Below are 19,019 nucleotides of genomic sequence, written 5' to 3'. Positions count from 1 at the left end.
AAACCTTTCACTCTTAACTGAGACGAAGTCTTGGACCGGCCAACGAGGAAGGTCACAAGGCCAGAGTCTTGGGGCATCGTGTTGACAAAAACCAGGATGTGAGTTCGACCAAAGGACTTCAGGATGGTCTGATGCGTTTCACGCAGCTCGATGCCGTCTTTGTACCAATGTATGTCCATCTCTTCTTTTTCCACTTCAACACAAAAGGCGGCATTTTCACCTTCCAAGACATCCACTTTCCTTGGAAGCTTTCGCAAAATTGTACCTGCAGAAAAAATATGTTTTATTAAACAACCAACCATCTGGGAATGAGGAAAGGGCACCAAGGTATCCGTCTGCACAGTGATACTCTCCAGAGACTCCCAGGCATTCCCAGAGAAGAACAAAACATTTCAGATAATAAATATGCCAGGTCTGGTTTCTTTGGATTTACGAAAATCTGCTGGAATGCCATCTGTTAATAACAGAGGCACTTGGGTTCATAAGTACTTTGGAAGACCATTTCTACTTAAAGGGGAGCCTGGTGAAATACCATCATCATCACTCGATGATGGTATTTCACCAGTTCTGTCCATTTCAGGTCCTTTCAGGATGAGCTGCTCTAGGGCTTCTGACTCAACATTTACGCTTTTATTTTATAAACAAAAAAATTATTTCAAATAGATGAGTAATTCTACAACCGTACATGTTTGAGTTTAGTCAAAGCGATTTATGGATGGCAAGTCAAGAACAAAACATTTGTCTTTTCCAGCAGCCATTGTACGGCGGTGAAACCAGCTGACTTGTTCTGCTTGGGTTCTGGGTTCCGCTGATATTCTGGCAGCAAATAACTTGTTGCCAGAAAACAGCTGGATGTTTTTGAAAACACTTGGATCATTTCTATATGCATCAAAACTCCACTTTGACATAAAGAGATAACTTTATGAACGCTTGATAAAAAGCTGCTCAGCTACGCAAATCTTGTAATTGCCAAGATATTGTGTCATAAAGACTGAACAACACTACATTCTATATCATGTAAGTTATTTAAAATGAATAAATAAATGTAATTACCTTTTACAGCTACCTCCGCTATGCTTCTGCCCCCATCAGGCATCTCACAGAGGTAAATCCCATCGTCATCAACGCCAATGTCTCGAATCGTCAGCCTTCGTTTTGTTCCCCACTCCTCCATTCCATATTTGGCCCCCGGCTGCAGTCGTCTGTCCTCCAGATACCACGTGATGGGAACTGAATCTTCTGGAACTTCACACTCCAGAACAGCTAAATCCCGTTCCCAAACTTCAAGATCGTAGAGCGGTTGCTTAAACTGGACAGGTGGCTCTGCAGTCAAAGGTCATAAATTAATATTGGTAGTTATAGTTACCAATGTATGCAAGATAAAATTTATTGTACAGATTTGAGAATGACAACAGTAAGTCTTAATACAGTTTCATTTGCTACACATGCTATTGATAGGTCATCATTCGTTGATTGGCAATGCAACCCTTGGTGACCATCAGGACTGACATTCCCTGTCGCGTTAAGTCATTTAAACGCATGATTAATTAAAACGAGCTCAGTAATTTCCATGATTATCATTTTCTTTTTCTCTCTTTCCCTACCAACAGAAGCCTGATGCTAATTGTGTTGAAACCAGTAGACTTCAGCTACATAAGGCTACAAGTATCAGCTAATGTAAGTTTGATGAGATAAAATGTAATTTTTATGCTAACCAATGTGCCTGGTAATGTGACTTGTAGAGCCTCAGACATGGCAGCTGGAAATGAACACCAATTTACATCAAAATTTAACCAGTCCTGTTGGATGCCAAAGTGTCGCAGTCAAGCCACTTAGAAGTTTCTGTGTTAGCATGCCAGCTTGTTGCATCATGTGACCCCCTCCACTCGTATAAACCCAAAATAAAACCCCAATCAAACTCCCTGGTCATGCTGTGTGAAAGCTCCAGGAGGGATCCCCTGTGTCTGCTGACCTTCAGTCTGTTTCGCCTGACTGTCACTCCACCAAATGTCTCTAACACATTGCTGCAGCAATGCCACCTCTCAGGCGCTTTACTGCCTGTTCTGGATGTTTCGGCTCCTCGCAAAATAAATCATTTACATATCCATCGCTGGTCTGCGCAGCTAAAGAAAATTGTTACATTATCGCCGGATACTTAGTGCTTCACTGTTCTCATCAGTGAGTGTTCTCAGGATAATTTGAACCACAGCTATGTTCTTGTAGTAACACTATAAGTTCAAACATGTTTTACGACAGATTCCAGTTAAGCAAACAAGAAATCAAAAGACAAGAAACTTATTTTGTTGAGGAATGGGAGGGTTGTAAACACTCAGAGGTGTTAGATAGGGAATAAAGTGCCTGCAACCGACACCAGGAGACGGTACCAGACAGTTGTAAACAACAGAATGTGGGCTTTATTTAGCCATCTGTGTGCAAAGCTCTTCGTTTCCTTATCATAGACGCTTTGCCTTACGAATAGTTTGTTAAAACCGGTTGCAAATATATTTAGTTGCCTAAATAGCTGCAAGTACAGACAAAGAGTCTGGTCTCAAATATTATATTTACTATCTCAAACTGATACTGTGGTGACCTTAGTTTAGAGTTTCTCAGGCCACGTGAGAAACATAATACCCACTCTGAAACACTCGCCTCACATGGACCAATGCAGAGCCATTCACCAAGCTGAGTAAGTTTGCAGACTTCATGATAATGTGACTGAACTTGGTTTGTTTAGATCAATTATGGTTTAAAGGCTGTAATGGAATATTTTCACTTTAGTACCTGTTTTTCTGTACATCGTCAACAAGCCTTGGTCAGAGGTCTTAAATCCTCATTTTCCCTTCTCTCCTTGGCTTTATCCCAGTAAATGACCTCAGTGTACCCTTATATCCTACTTACATCATCCCAGAATCAAATGGACAGAAATCTGAGACGCATCACGCCCCACTCAGCCTCATTCCTTGCTGCAGAAGACATCCGTGGTTGGCCTGTGCCCGCTCTTACTCAACAATGCAAAGGAAATCTCTGAGAAAAGCATTGACCTACCCTTGACGGAGAGATGCACAGCACTGAGGGTTTGCCCTGCGGTATTTGATGCAGCACAGACATAAACTCCATTGTCCTTTTGCTTGCAGTACAGAACTTTGAGCGTGAAGTATCCTTCTCTGTCTTCATATAACAAGTATCGCCTTCCGGACAGGATAAGTCTCCCATCCTTCCTCCAGATTATTTCTGGTTTGGGTTTTCCTGTCACAAAGCAGCGGAATTTGGCATGTTTGCCTTCAGTCACAGCAAACATTTTTACTTTTGCAGACTTTGTCATGGCGTCGTCCTTTAGTCGGGTTGGCACTTGCCTGCCAGTCCTTTGTTTTCCCTGATGAACCTTCCAGTGACCGTTAGTGTAGCCGTTACGGTTTCCTTCCTCTTCGTGTCCAGGGCCGGCGTCGACAAGCAACACGGCTCCTGCCAACGCCTCTCCAAACTCATTCCGAGCTTTGCATGTGTACACCCCACCGTCCGGAGCGCGAGTCTTAAAAATCTTGAGCTGAAACCATCCTCCATCCTGGTAGCCCACGTTGAAATGCATGCTCTCAAATATTTCGTTGAGTTTTCTACCGTCCTTTTCCCAAACGACTTCTGGTCGCGGGTTTCCCCAAAGCTTGCAGGAGAAGACAGCATCTTCCCCACGGCCGACACGCGTGGAAAGAGGCTTGATGAGGAACCGTGGCTTGTTTTCCTCTCTGAGCTCCATCTCTTGCGCCTCGCCTTCTACCTTTAGGGTGGCAGCCGCATACGTTTCCCCAATACTGTTCTTAGCTTTGCAAATGTATTGCCCACTGTCCTCAACAGTAACAGCGGTTATGATAAGGTTGTAAACATTGCCATCTTCAAAGACCCTATATCGTCCTTGGGGGTCAATCTTTTCGTTGTTTCGCTCCCAGATGACAGCAGGTCGTGGATCACCGCCAATTTGACACTTAAGAACTGCATCAGTCCCACTTTGGACCAGTACAGGTCTTGGGTAGGCTAAGAAACGTGGTGCGCCACCAAAGACATCCATTTCTCCTCTGACAGTGTTCCTCAAGTCGTTCAAGAGAGTTGTGACTTTTCAGTGGACCGAGTCCATCCAAGTTCTTCTCGATACGTTTCTAAAGAAAAAACAAAAACATTAGATTAGTTTTTACCAAAAATAGATCTCTGGGATTCTTGACAGAAATCTTAAATTATGGCAGTGCAGATCCATGGCTTTCATATAAAATTGAATGCAGAATATAAATCATTTTATTTTGAACAAAGAAATAGCAATAATTTTAAAAAACTATTAAGAAAACAAGAATACATATGCATACACACATACAGCTGCCAGCGATTTGGTGTCATATGCCGTGTTTCAGTGACAGTTTTGGCTCACTATCGCCACCTAGTTGCAGCTTGAGTGCCAGCCAGCACCAGCTGCCACGAAAAGACATGTCGCCTGTCACAAAACGGTAATATCTGTCCCAAAAGTCGTGTCATATGTCACTGCCATGATTTGAACTCAGCCTGCTGGAGAATTGGTCGAAGAAATTTCAAAAGCTACAAACAATTTGAAAAAAAAAAAAAAGAAATATATATATATATATATATATATATATATATATATATATATATATATATATATATATATATATATATATAGCATGTATATTTACAGATTAAAACATTTGACATCATAGATCACTGAATATTTTTCCCAAAATTGGAAGATTAGGACTGAACTGAACTGGGTAAGGAGTCAACAACAGTTTGTATAAATGGGTGAATAAAAACCAGCTACAATATGGAAATAAATGGTGGTGTCCCCCAAGGGTCGGTTTTAGGTCCCAAGCTAAATACTACAACAGGGTGTGTTTTGTCTAGGTTTTGGCTGTGCTGTTGAAGATGAATGCAGTCTCTGACATTTCCTGTAGAGAAGCTCCAATACCAGAATATTAAAACCTGAAAACATGAGTCAGGATTTCATGAGATAATGTTATCCAAGTGAAATGAGTTAAAATGCCAGGAGTACCTTCTGTCATTCCAACGGTTCCCCTTCGCCCCTCTAACTGCATGTGTTTCAGCACAAACGGATGGCATGAATATTAGGGTTAATTGAATTAGATCTGTCTGCGTGGGAGAAAACCCGCCCAGCAGTCAGAGGAGGAACGACCCGGCCCGCTTGCTAAAGCAGCCACACAGCCAGTACAGCTGGTGCTGTATTTCAGTGGGAAAGCTCTTAATATAGCGAGCGCTAAATAAAGACCTGTGTGTGTGTCGGGTATCACAAAGACAGCCAGAAACATGCGGGCTCACACAGAAGCAAAATCCCAGAACGAATACCTGAAAGTTTTTACCGGAACAACATGTTGTGGTTCTGGTCCACAGGACTGAACTGGGACCCAATCTTTCATTTCAGAGGGAATTTTCTAGAATATCTAAGTGGATAAAATTAGTCTCCAATAATGAGCGATAGGCACACTTCGCTAAGCTGCTAATGCGCTAAAAGCAGAGCTAATATTTCGTTTAGTGCTTTTGCTAACTTTGAATAAATGTAACACGTTTAGCTTCTCCTAAACTGTAAAGCGCTAATTTACTTAGCTGCTTTGTAAATTTTCAAGTGGTCAGGACTGTTCCCTCTCCTCATGTTCTGCATTTTTTATTGTAGTCTGTAAAAGGCAGAAGTGATCTGAATGGCAATTAGCGCTTTAGCTTTAGCAGATGAAATAAATAACAGATTATTAAACCGTCTACTGGGATATAAATAATTTGGCGCTTCCTGAACTCTGTAATGCTAACACTAGCACTTAGCACAGCAGTTTAATGTCTTCTCTTCCCCCCCTCCCCCCCCCAATAACTTAAGTAGATATAATTTGGGTTGAATTAGTGCTTTAGCATTAGCTTCTGTAAAATACAGGGTTGTGTTCCACTTTATTGTTAACAGAACTAATGATGATGATTATTGCTTTAGGGCTAGCACAGCTAAACTTTTAGAAGGCCACTCGTTCTGCTGAAAGGTAGTTTTCCTTCCCACTGTCACCACATGCATGCCCAGAATTAGGAATTGCCCCAAAGTTGTAAAACAATACAATTACTGTTCCTAGATGTCTGTAGGCAGGATTGCTGATTGTGATTATGGGCTTTTTTTAACATTTAATGACAATAAATTGGCTATAGCAATCAGTTGTTGGGTTACTTTCATATGTATAACTTTTATGAGTATTTTGAAAATAGGTAAGTGAAATATTTCTAACTTTCATCATGAAGACCTTCTGACATCTGACTGTTAATCCAAATTATTATAATTATACAATTATATAATTATGTAATTATATTATATAATTATAAAACAGCTGCTTTGCTCTGTGGATGCATGGCGACGTTTCAAGTTTTGGCTCCATCCTGAGTACGGACACCCTGCAGTGCCAAAAACATCCTGTACTACGACGCTGCATGTTCACATGAACGCCTCAAAACACGTCGAAATAACGACCTCTCCCCCTCTGCTCCCGATTTAAGTTCCCAATGGGAACTTATGTTGGTTTTAAAATGTAAACATAATAAAACTGAATCAACTGTTGATCAATAACATAATCATTTCAATGGGACGGATTTTTAAAGAATCATTTCTGGAAATATTCAGTGTCAATGACTCAGGATAAAGTGACTGTGAGAGACATTTCATTCCCACAGTCAAGATGCTGCAGTTTAAGTGTGTTTAATATTCCCAGTGGAAACTTAAAGAGATGAGATTAACCCTTGTGTTTACTCGTCTTATTTAATTGGAATGACCTCTGACCTCTCCCGCCTACCTCGCTTCAGTCGCCAGGAGCGGCCATCAACACGCATTCCGAGCCTGCAGCCGTGGTCCAAGTGCCGAGCCGTGTCCCAAGTCCACTTTAAATTCACACACATGCTAATCTGCAGCAGCGCGGTTACATCCTCACAGCTTTCTGTCCGGCAGCAGGAGCCGAAAGCTGCAAAACGAACCCAAACAGCAGCGAGTTCAGAGCAGCGCTTCGGTTCCTGTGTACGTTCTGGCAACTGTCATTGTTCGTGGAGTGCTGCTAAATGCTTTTGCAGCTGCTGCAGCCCCCTAAAAATACTGGGTGCCTTGATGACAGCAGAGCAGATCAGTCAGGCACTTCCATTCAGTTGCCAGCAGGGGCTAAAGATAGCTTAAGTAGCATTTCCAGCCAACCTGGCCCAATGTGGAAAGTAATCCGGTTAACTCAAGAAATCACTTTAAGAAAGCCAGACTGACAGGCAAATAAACTGCAGTAAATTATGTTATCTATTTATTTAAAGTGCTAAGAGAAAAATGATAAGACTCTAACTAACAACATACAATGATTTAAAGCTGCAGTTGGTAACTTTTATTATGAGTCTTTACATGTTTGTTAAACTGTCATCATGTCGTTGGAGTATAAAAAGTCAGATAATCTGTAAAAGATCACCTCCCCCTCGCTCCTGAGCTGCTATTGGAAATGCACCAAAAACAACCAATCAGAGCCAGTAGGCGGGGCTTAGCGCTGTCAATCATGAAAGGACAAACAACTGACTGAAAACCCGTTTATCTGTCATCATCTGTGGCTATGCTAAGTAGCATTAGCATTTCAGACAGGCTCTGCTATCAGGAAGAAGCTGTAGCATAGCAGAGAGGAAAAAGAAACACCAGAGTGATTGGCAGCGCTAAGACCCGCCTCCTGATTCTGACTGGTTGTCGGCTTTGTTTGGCAGGCTGCATGGTGTAAAACCGAGCTGCTCGTTAGTCGTGACCCTTCAGCTGTTTGCGCCGGCTGCTCCCTCCGCCCCGTTTCAGCTGCTGGAGGAGGAACCGGATCGGGTCGCAGCTCCCGCCCGCCTGGATTGGACATGTTGGTATCAAGTGGAGCTGGAAGAGCTGCTGCGTTTACTATCTAATCAAGTCATAAATGTCACTCTGGATTTCTGGGTTGAAGCGTTCATTTTTATTCCTGGATGTTTTTTTACTGCTCCAAAAATTGTCAGTTTCTTTCTGCTTCTGTCCTCAGACAAACCAAATAAAATCATTTTTATACCTAATTACACCAACCAGTCCCAAATCAATCCGTCCAGACTCAGCAGGGAGTCTCTCAGTCTCTCTCTGGTTCTGGGTTTTACTGGATAAATCGATATTATTGATTAATTGGCTGCTTCTGCAGAAAACTGAAAATCTTGTTTCGACGGAGAATCAAATTTTCTATCTGCCGAGAGGAGAGCAACTCCGCCCTCTGCTGGCCATCTTCTGTAAGTGCAACATCCCCATTTAAAATAGTTCTGAGTTATGAATTTAATACAATTATAAATACTAAAACTACCAAATCTTACATGAAAACCGGTTTAAACCAATATGTATTTATTATTCTTGCTGTAATGAGTTAGAATACACACAGTAGTAAAAGCTCACAAACTAAATGCATATAAAAATATAAAAGTGTACTTATGATTATTGTTATGATAATTATTACTTTTTGTTGTTACACCCTGTTGCTCTGCCCAGAATATGAAATTAATGACAGTATTGCTAATTTATCTAAATATATACTATTTTTAAGTATGTTTTACTAACAATAATTATCCTTTATTATTATTATATTTAGTCAGAGTAGTATTAGTAGTTGTGTTTTCCTATTTATGAATAATATTATTTTTAATAAGTTTATTATAATACTTATATCATTTAAAATTACATTTAATACTGTTTTATTTTTGATTTGAGTAATAATCTATATTGATGCATAAATCATATAATTTATAATTTCTTGTTGATATTTTGTGGTAAAAGTAGCATTTAATTTTTTACATTTTAATACAGGAAAATATTCATACAATAACATATAATATATAAATCATTGTTGTATAAATAAAACATTATTTTCAACTATAATAGTCTTTATTCTAGTAGTAGAAGCAATAATATTCCTGCTGATTAATCAATAATATAATAGCAGGTTTTCTGTGTTCAATCTGATGGTTCCTTTAGGACCCGGGGGAAGCCTTCCTCCTCCTCCTCCTCTTCCTCTTCCTCCTCCTCCTCATCAGCTGTCCGGCGGAGCAGCAGCGGAGTCCCGGACCCAGACTCTCCTCTCCTCTGCCTGCCTGTTAGAGTCCATGTAGCGCCCCGCAGCGCCCCGCACCGTCCCGCACTCAGACAGAAGATGAAGATGAGGTGCGGGGTTCGTTTCATTTCTGCAGCTTTCTCTCACTTTGTGCCAGTAAAACCTGACCGCGTTTCCTCCGCAGGTGTTGCTCCGGGCTGCAGCTCTTCCTCCTCTGGGTGCTGCTCCTCATCCTCCCGGCTGCGTCGCAGCGGTCAGGTAGGAAAACCTGCAGAGGATCAACTCGCTTATAGGCGCAAAATAGTTCAGAAATCAAAAGCAAACCATCAGTTTAAAAGTTTAAACTGGTGGTTTTTGCAACATTGTGCATCCGCCTCAGACTTTTCGGGTCAATCTGATCAGTTATTGATCAGATTTGACTCAAATCGAAGCTGGAATGTTTGGAAGAGTTTTTCTTTCCTGCTGTTCTGAATCCTTCATCCATCTTAGGAAATGTTTTTGTTCCAGATGATGTTTAATGTTTGGTTTTCCTGACAAAATGCTCAACATTTCCTCAATGCTGCGCCAAAACCTGCATCTTCATTACAACGTCCTTAAAACTGTAGATATCAGTTATGCAGCATCTGTTTCCGTTACAAATGAGACACATTTTACTGCTGAGGCTTCTCCATTAACTTATGAACTTAGAATCACTTTGTTCATTAACAAATCATTCTGCGCCATCATCTTCCTACTTCCTGTCGTCTTCTTTGTCGCTTCCTGCAGAAGACATTGTAGTGTTAGGATTCATACGAATTGAACTGAATTCAATCAATTTCAACCAAAAACCGTCATTTCAGTGCCAAAACTTTTTATTGGAAAACAAAGGGTTTTTAAAAATTGTCATGTCAAATTTTGCAAGGATCCAGAAGACGATTTGTTGTGGAACCACATTAAACCTGCATTCTTTGGGTCTTCTTCACCTCTTCTAACTGGAAAATGTGGAGTGTTTCTGTGCGGTTTGGTTGGGATCGGGCGGAGAGTCGGTCCACAGGAAGGCTCTGACTCAGTGTTTCCCATTGCTAAGCTGGGTCAGGAATCCCTATTGTCATGTGATCTTTGACATGCGCCCAGCGGGACGCCGCCGGGGGAGGGGAGCGGCTGCGACGGACCCCAACCGTGCCATTTAACGGCCCGCTGTCCTCTCCTTTCTGGGCCAGCGGGACGGACGTTAGAAACACAACAGGAAAAGAGGGAAACTCTGCTGGACTTTATCTGCTAATTATGGATGAAAACTTGAGTTTTAAAAAATTTGCATTGTTCTAATAGAGCCTGAAGCTGCAAATCCTTCACAAAATGTATAATTAGGGAAGAAAAAAAAAAAGCCACCCCATCTGGTCAGGGATAAAGTCTGATTTCCTGCACCAGTTCTGTTCACTCAGTGAACCTTGTGATGTTTAATTCCTGGATTTTCTAGTCATTAAACCTGCTTACGCGTAATCTTCCTCCCTGGAAGTGTCTCAAGTCCCATCGAGCGTTTGTTTTGTCGTATTGTGTCAGCCGCCGCCGCTTAGAGAGTTAATTAGACTGAAGCTAAGTAGATGTTTGCAGACTGACAGTGGGCTTATTGTGGCTGTAAGGCTGCGTTTCTGGGTGGGAGGAACATTAAATGTCCAGTTTAGGTGTGGACCTGATGACTGACCACCCAGACCTCACAGACATGATGGCGGACAATAATCTGACTCAGGTGGAAATGTAGAGAATCTACATGAATCTGACTCTTTAGCATCTGAGCTCCGGCTCTTTGGATCCGTCTTTAGACCAACACGATGGCAGCGCTGGATCAGGTTTGGTGCCCCAGGCGGCTCTGAATCGGTTCCAGCTTCGACCCCATGTTATGACATCACTAAATGTCTCTCCTAATATGTCATGTAAACATTTAAACATCCCCTGAAAAACGTGAAGGATTTCTGCAGAGTTCTGCAGGCCAGTTAGCTGCAAGCTAACCAGGTTTGGACTATTTACCCATCACTTCAATCTGATTGACAGATTATCAATCAGATTTAAGACAGGACTGGGCCCGTTCAAAACGATTCCTTCACAGGAGCTAATTTTTTAGCCTAGCTCTTTGCAAACTTTCAAACCATTTAGCACTCTTAGCTTCCCGCAAATCAAATTCACTCGACTGTTTTGTGAACTTTCAGTTGAATACATTTTGGGTATCAACAGCTTCCTCCTCAGCGTCGGTTAAACACCAAGCTGGCATCAGCTTTAGCATTTTCACTTACTTTGAAAATGTTTAGCGCGTTTAGCTTCCCTTAAATTTATCCAGACAAGTTATAAAGCGCAAATTCACTCAGTTCTTTTATGAAATTTCATTTGAATTGATTTTGACATTTGTGTTGAAATTTCAGATATTGACTGTTTAGCTGCTCACAGTCGTTAGCAATAGCGTCAGCTAAATACCCTGCGGATATCGCGCCTTAGCACTTTTACTAACTGTAAAAGCATCTAGCACACTTAGCTCCCCCTAAAGTCTTTCAAAGCCAAATATCATTTAAATTCAAATTCGCACTTTAGCGCTAGCATTCTCAAACTATGTTGATGTAGCGCTTTACTGTTAGCAGAGCTAATGTTTATGATTCAAGCATTAGGGTCAGCTAACTTAGCTAGCAGTGCCAGTGACTGGTTAAACATGTTGGTGAAATGATGTGGTTATTTTAAGCCTAAATCTGCAAGGGGATGAATAATTTGGGTTTTCTGAAGAAGAAGAGCTCAGAGACCAAAAAGAGTCGTGAACCGTACAGGAAGGAGAAAGTTTACCGTTTTCCTCTCTGAGTACCAAATTCAGCCCATCTGTGATGCATAGGAAGACTAGTGTGTCAACATCCCAGTCGTTCATTGAAAACACATGACCCAGTTAGCATTTCAGAGTTAGCACACCTGGAAACATGCGGTAGGTAGGAACAGCTGCCTCTGGTTTAGTCTTTGGACATGTGGAGGTCGGTGAATCTGGAAATCTCTAGGAAGATTTTCTTTCCTCCCACATGAAGAAACCCCCAAAATCTGTCATTAAAACGGTTAAATATATGAATTGTAGCTGTTAGTGGAGTATGACTTCACACAAGGCTTTTGTTAAGTCTCCTACACAGAAAGGAACACACTCAACGCTGACCTGCTTCAATATGACTGCATGAAAAACCAACATGTGCTCACACTCATGTTCTCATCCACTTACGGTTTTTACAATTTAATTCAAAACAATTATTTATGGTGATTTCTGCTTGGAAAGGATCCTCCTGATCCACTCCAGGTAGATTCACAAACTGAGACATGAAGGCGTCACGTTTATTAATCCGTAAATATTAGACCATGTTTTAATGGATGCTGAATGAACGTGGAGTTGAACTGGGCTCTGTATTTGTCCTGCCTTCGTTCTGAAGCTGCTGACAGCTGTTATTTGTATTTCACGTCCGCGCTGCCCTCAGATCTCGTCCTCGATGTCCAAATGTCGGGTTGACGACTGCAAAATACAGAGGAACGGTGTAATTACTGGCTGCGCACTGAAAGAAGAGGATTTGTCAAGCACTCGCTCCAGAACTAATGGCACCATGAGTGCCGCTTCGCCTCTCAGCGCCTCTTTCCTGTTTCAGGTGAAACCTTTACTTATTTGCTCGTCTTTCCCAGGTAATCCAGGTAACATTCAGCACAAGGTGTGAAGCTCTGCAAATTACAGGACTTGACTGTATCTACATGTTTTCTATTCAGTTCTGCAGATCTGTGTTGACTGATCTGAGTTTGACTTTGTTTCGTACATTTTGTTTCCTAAACCGTTTTATTGACTCAGCCTCGATTCTTCACTCGTTATTCGCAGCAGAAGAATCTGAAATTACATTTACTGATGAATACATCATATTTATTGTTAGAACTACATCCTGTTTTAACTTTATTTGGTTTATTGGTGAAGGTCAGTTTGGGTTGTGGAGCGTCTGCTAGTCTGATTTTTACCAATTGGGCTCAATTAAAGCCAACAGTGTGAAGACCTCTATAGAAACAGGTTTTATTGGAATTGCCAATAAAACCTGGCAGCTTCAGCGGATCCGACACGCTGAAGCTTAATGGAAAATAAATTTCCATTAAGCAAATTTATTTTCATAACTGTGCAAATTTATGGCTAAAGCAGGAATGGAAAATGAGTTGACTGGTCATTATTGGCTTGTTGTGGCTGCAGAAGTTAAAGATCTTCCTCTCCAGTTTTTACGGCGCAAACTGGAGGATTCATTCGACGAAAAGCAGGGCACACGTTTCCTCCAGGTGGTCAGCCCGTCTGCTGCCTTGGGTCTGGATGGGAACTGGTTTCCATGACCACCAGGTGCAGATTATTCCCCCACAAAGCAGCGTTTGGCTGAAGCGGGGGAAACCGGATCTGTGTACCTGGCACTTTGTCCCGGTCTTCAGCTTCAGGTCGTGTTCACTCGTCTTCTTTGACAGCCTGCTGAACACAAAGGGACATGAAACCAGAGACCCTCTCCCCCCATCCCATCAACTCCCACCTTCACTCCATATTTTCCTTCTCCGGTTCTAGGAAATGTATACCATCAGCTTTTCACTCTCCATGATTTATGGCTGATGCCAACCCTATATAGACTATAGACCGCTTTATGTGATGTGATCCTTTTGGTATTATCTAAAAGATGCAAACGGTGTTAAACCCAGGCACCAGCTACCACCCATTTCCCCTTTTTAATGAATGAATAGACCATTCAGCATTTCACGAGGCCCCTCTCGGGAATGCCATTGTGCATTTTGAACCTCACTTTGCAGTTATATCCCTCTTTTTTGCTCTCCACGTCTGCTTATCTTCTGATTGACTCTCATGATGTGTGCGCCGCTTTTCAGGGCATCCTTGAATTCCACTCATTCAGCCGTCCTTCAAGAGCGGCCGTCCCGTCTCTGGAGGCACTTACCCTCACAAATCTCACACCATGGGGGTGTGAACTGAGGAGAATCCTATGGGACAGGGAGATTACAACCAAGGCCACGGATCTTGTGACAAAAGGGGGATTTTGCTGAGTCCGAGACTTTGGTTTGGGGTTTTTTCACCGTAAGCATCAGGAGTCTGGAGGAAGGGTGCCTCCTCCAGGTGGAGGCTTCCCTTCAGGTGCCTCCACCTGGAAGCACCTGAAGGGAAGCCTCCAGGTGCGTTTGGTTTGGATGAGTTAAGCTTGAAAAGCCAAAGAACGGAGAAAAGACTCAGACTGGGACTCCAGATGTCGCTGCTTGTGTCTCGTTTTACACAAAACAAATAATTTAGTTGCTTAAAGCTGTGAATCAGGAGTTTGAGGACAGTTCAAATCAGCTCCCTGATGTCATTGTGTGATGAAGACGCTTCCCTATTCATCATCAGTTTAACTATTTGGTTTTGTGCCAACTGCTCTCTGATTGGTCAGAAGTTTGTTGCCATGTTTCATGCAGAAATGTGCTGGAAAGTTGGTCCTTCACTTCAACTGGTCCATTTCTGTACTTGCTTATGTTTATCTGACGTGGTGAAGAAGTATGTACATCGTTCAAGATCCCTCAGTGAATAACTACCAAATCAAACGGCCAAAAACTCCAGAATGGAAATCGCAACGTCGTCATCCACAGAGTAGTCCGTCTCTGAGTCTCTGAGTGTCTCTGAGTCTCTGAGTCTCTGAGTGTCTCTGAGTCGCTGAGTCTCTGAGTCCGTCTCTGAGTCCGCTTCATTCAACATGGAAATGAATGAGCGACACGCTGAAGTTGGTGTGTGGGAATACGAAGGTACAGCGACCACATGACTGTGTTTGGATGAAGGATGGAGAGACTGAAGGTTCCCACATTTCTCCTGTTTTTCCTCTAATCCAAATGCATACCAGCCAGTTAGACGGTTTGTTGGGAGTCCAACCCGTTTCTTCAGCACGGTTCAACATCAGCAGGTTATTATACAGTGCACAGACGGAGCGCCTGGATCTTATGCTCCGTACCATCTGATGTTGTTCTGGTCCAGGTGGTTCAGAATTATAGACGGGAAAGATGGTAGACTGTAAACATTTAGAGATGCTTTAAAAGATTTGTAAGGCTTTTGGTCCAGACAGTGCCATCATTGGCAGGATTTGGCTTCCTCGCTGACCACTTGATTGGCTGAAACAACAGGAGGCACCATGTTGTTTGGAAAAAGTTGTTTACTGCCGTATTATTTGGGTCATGTAAAATCTTTTTAACGCTGGGCTTCTGTGAATGTTTCCTCCACAAGCTGTGTTTTTCCCAGGGGAAATTTCTTCTTTTTGTCACGCAAGAAGGTTTTGGATCATAAACTAAATTGTCTTATCAGACACAGATAACCGGAGTTAACACAAGAAGATCTGCATTCTTTGTTTTCAAACCATGAAAAGCTTTTTAGGTCACAAATTAACTGAGATTGAGCCATTTTATTTACGTTCAGCCAGACTTACTGAACACCTGAACTGCAGACATAAGAACGTATTGAAATGTTTTGTCTGTAGAATGAAAGATTTCTAAAAGCAAAATATTATCTAAAAAAATCCCATTAAAAACAGTAGAAAAAACAAAGTCAATGCTGAGTTTCCATTGACCTGAAAATTGCTCAGTTTTAATGGAATAAAAAAGTTCGCACATATTTGTAATGGAAATTTAATAATTATATAAATTTTAATCCACTTTAAATATTAATGACATGAAAATAAGCATTGAATGTCAGTTTGGGTCCAGCTCAAATGCTGTCGGACTGTAGAGGAGGATATTCTATGTGTTCATGGGAAACTAATTTATCACAGTTGATGAACATCCAGTCCAATGTTTGGAGTGGCCTAGTCAAAGCCTGGACTTAAATTCAGTTAAGAAGCTGCAGTGTGATGTTAAATAACATTTCGCCACTCAAAGCTCTCCAACATGGCTGGTCCACTCATGCTTGGTGCCCAGGGTTTGCACCGTTAGCTTGTGCCATTAGCTTGTGCCATTAGCTTGTGCCATTAGCTTGCACCGTTACCTTGTGCCATTAGCTTGCACCTTTAGCTTGTGCCATTATCTTGCACCGTTAGCTTGTGCCATTAGCTTGCACTGTTAGCTTGTGCCATTAGCTTGTGCCATTAGCTTGCGCCGTTACCTTGTGCCGTTAGCTTGCACCATTAGCTTGCGCCGTTAGCTTGTGCCGTTAGCTTGCACCATTAGCTTTTTCCATTAGCTTGCACCATTAGCTTGTGCCATTAGCTTCCTGACATGTTGCTGTCACCATAAAATATCTACTTTGGTCTAAAGTCGTGTTTTATTCAGACGCAGCTATAAATCAGGAGCTCTTGTTGGTTTTAGAGACGCGACTTTCCAAATAGCCATACCTGTTCAGTGTTTGTGTAATTGTCCTGTCATGAACTTTAACCTTTAACCTGCTAACTGAAGCTTGTAAAGTCTGAGCTGCAGCTCCACTCCTGGGAAGACCGGCGGCTTTCTGAACCGTTTTCCTCTTGAGAATAATCCCTGAATGATGACGGATTTTACTTTCCAGATCAGTTTTTGTTCATTAACACCCAACACCGACATCAAGCTGGATAAGAACTAAGCAGTTTTGGTTCATTAGCCAAACTATTGCTGATGATTGGTGTTGTAGAGTGAGCTCAGCCCAGGAGTCTTGCAGGTGTTTTCTGGCTGTTTCAATATTAATGTTTCACCGCCTCACTCAGCATCACCACATATCTAATGCATTTTACAGCCTTCCTGTGTGTTTCTGCTCGGATTTGTTGCTTGTTTCTAACAGAAAACTCAAGTGGTTTTCATTTCTCGTGCCTCATTTTTGGGAAGAAATATCCAGTGATTGCACAGTTCAGTCTGTATTTCCTGGGAGCTGAAAGGCTCTCCGCCCCCACAGAAGAAATTAGAAAGTATTAGTGGAAAAACGTCTAGAAGGAGCCAGGATTGCAAAAGTTGGTGAGGCTTTTAGTGGGATTAAGCCGTTGTGCTCTGCTGAGCTGCAGGCTCCAGGAAAAAGGAAAAGGTCACTTTTTTCTTCATCAACACCTTTAGTTGCAGCTGTAAAACTGACAGCAGTACAGACGACCTAATTACCTAATTATCTGTCCTTTCATCTCTTATGTGGCTTTTAAATGCATTTTTAAAAGCCAGTCAGACTCATTGCTCTCTGCAGTTTAATCCCAATCACATGGATTATAAACGGCGTTGCTTTGCCAAGGCCAAGTTACACCGTGACCTCTGCCATTTTTTTCAGAGCTGAAGTGGCCAGTCTGGGAACAATAACCGCTGGCACCCTGGGCTCTGCTAATTGAGGGCCCTGATATTGTCTGGCGGATGAAAGCCTTCTTTGTGGTATCTCCCGATCTGCTGCATCGCCCCGCGGCCGCCGATAGCCGCGGCAGCCATGACGCCATCCCCCTCCGAGCGCCATCTGCATTCTTTGTCAGGGATTTAAGTGTCAATTGAAGGTGAGGTGTAATATTTCCAAAACGACTGGAGGAATGTGCCAGTTGTTCTTTACATGACTGAAAGATGGATTCTGCAGCAGGAATGGACAGAGATCAATCTTTGTTTGAATGCATGCGCAGGTGCACAGGTAGCAGCATTTTTCCCTGATTACAAAGTCCGAGCTTGTAAAGGCAGGCAGAGGTTTTACATGAAGTGTGTGAAGAAATGATTTATTGAAAAGGGGAAAATCTGGAGAGAGACTCAGAAAAGGGCTTTTCTATTGAACTGTGTTTTGCTTGGAGTGAAAGTTTTCTTCACTTTTTAAAACCCTGTTTAATTTTTAAAATTCTGTCTGTTAAAATTCAGAAAAAATACAAGAAAATTGTGTTTGGATGCTTCCAGAAAGGGGCAGTTTCATTTAAAATCGCCTTTCTTTTAGTTTTCCATCATGTTCTAATGTTCTTCCCTCTAAAGTTTATTTTATACTTTTAGGTTTCAGAAATCCTTTAATCTCCATGGCAACCATTCAGCTATGAAAACACCTGGTTGGGCGTAGCCCCGCCTCCAAGGTTTAGCTCCTCCTCAGAAGTAAATTCTCTTTTAAGTCATATTTGATATATTTAGCCTTTTTATAATAACTGAAGGTAACAGGTAAAAAGGATTCAGTCTGATTTAGAAAAAATTCAGAGTAGAAAATTAGAAAGCCACCTCTGGACCTTTAAGAAGCTCCTTTAAAGCTCCTAAACAAGTACACACTCACACACACGCACACACACACACACACACACACACACACACACACACACACACACACACACACACACACACACACACACACACACACACACACACACCCACACACACACACACACACACACACACACACCCAGACAGACTGTAAGCCATCAAAAGTTGGATTTGAATCAGGCTTAATGCAGCTTTTAAACTCTGAGATGTCAATATTCTCCCATACTGCAGGGGGCAGCGTAGGACGCCTACAGCAAGTGTTAAAACAAGTTAGAATAAAAACAGCCATGATGCATCATTTACCTCTGAACTTTGAACTTGGGTCTTGGTTTGACGTCGGTTGTTTCTTCTTTTTCTCTCTTTTTTCCACTAAATGTTTAAACGAATAAAGATACAAAAACAAAATGGAAAAAAATAAGTTAATTACATTAAAATGGAAATTAGAACATTAAACATTATATTAAAATGAAAATGAAGTTGGTGCTGGAGGATTCAACCTTGTAGATTAAGTTAGCGTGTTAGCATTAGCTTCCACTAAATGCTGTTGGATTAGCGTGTTAGCATTAGCATTCCTATTTTAGCAAATTCCATGTACTTTTGATGATTATTAATAATATTTAAAGATGCAGCTGCTTCAGTAGCTGAAACGTTTCTCTCTAGTTAATATCTGCTGTTTGGAAACAACCATTTCTGAACTAAGCGAAGCTAAAATTTGTTTGATCCAGACTTTCTTCTGTCAACTTCTTCCAG

General features: G+C 41.8%; 2 protein-coding genes across 10 annotated transcripts in view; one reads left to right on the top strand and one right to left on the bottom strand.

Annotated features, from left to right (window-relative positions):
* Positions 1–7,069, bottom strand: part of obsl1b (obscurin like cytoskeletal adaptor 1b) — a 39,160-nt gene extending 32,091 nt beyond the window's left edge. For all 8 annotated transcript variants that reach the window (XM_055052753.1, XM_055052754.1, XM_055052755.1 and 5 more), the window contains exons 1-4: positions 6,828–7,069; positions 3,046–4,148; positions 1,054–1,323; positions 5–265 (exon numbers count right to left, since the gene is read on the bottom strand). In XM_055052753.1, the coding sequence (XP_054908728.1) occupies positions 5–265; positions 1,054–1,323; positions 3,046–4,060 (1,546 nt within the window). In that variant the 5' untranslated portion in view covers positions 4,061–4,148; positions 6,828–7,069. The remainder of the gene's footprint in view (positions 1–4; positions 266–1,053; positions 1,324–3,045; positions 4,149–6,827) is intronic.
* A 2,008-nt stretch (positions 7,070–9,077) lies between these two features.
* The window catches only part of col18a1a (collagen type XVIII alpha 1 chain a), a 66,117-nt gene continuing 56,175 nt past the window's right edge, over positions 9,078–19,019 (top strand). For both annotated transcript variants that reach the window (XM_055052871.1, XM_055052870.1), the window contains exons 1-2: positions 9,078–9,205; positions 9,280–9,353. In XM_055052871.1, the coding sequence (XP_054908846.1) occupies positions 9,195–9,205; positions 9,280–9,353 (85 nt within the window). In that variant the 5' untranslated portion in view covers positions 9,078–9,194. The remainder of the gene's footprint in view (positions 9,206–9,279; positions 9,354–19,019) is intronic.

This window comes from Poeciliopsis prolifica, unplaced genomic scaffold (assembly GCF_027474105.1).
Source record: "Poeciliopsis prolifica strain line A6 unplaced genomic scaffold, Auburn_PproV2 SCAFFOLD036, whole genome shotgun sequence".
NCBI lineage: Eukaryota > Metazoa > Chordata > Actinopteri > Cyprinodontiformes > Poeciliidae > Poeciliopsis > Poeciliopsis prolifica.
The sequence above is the reverse complement of the archived record's forward strand: the minus strand, read 5'-3'. Positions and strand labels throughout refer to the sequence as shown.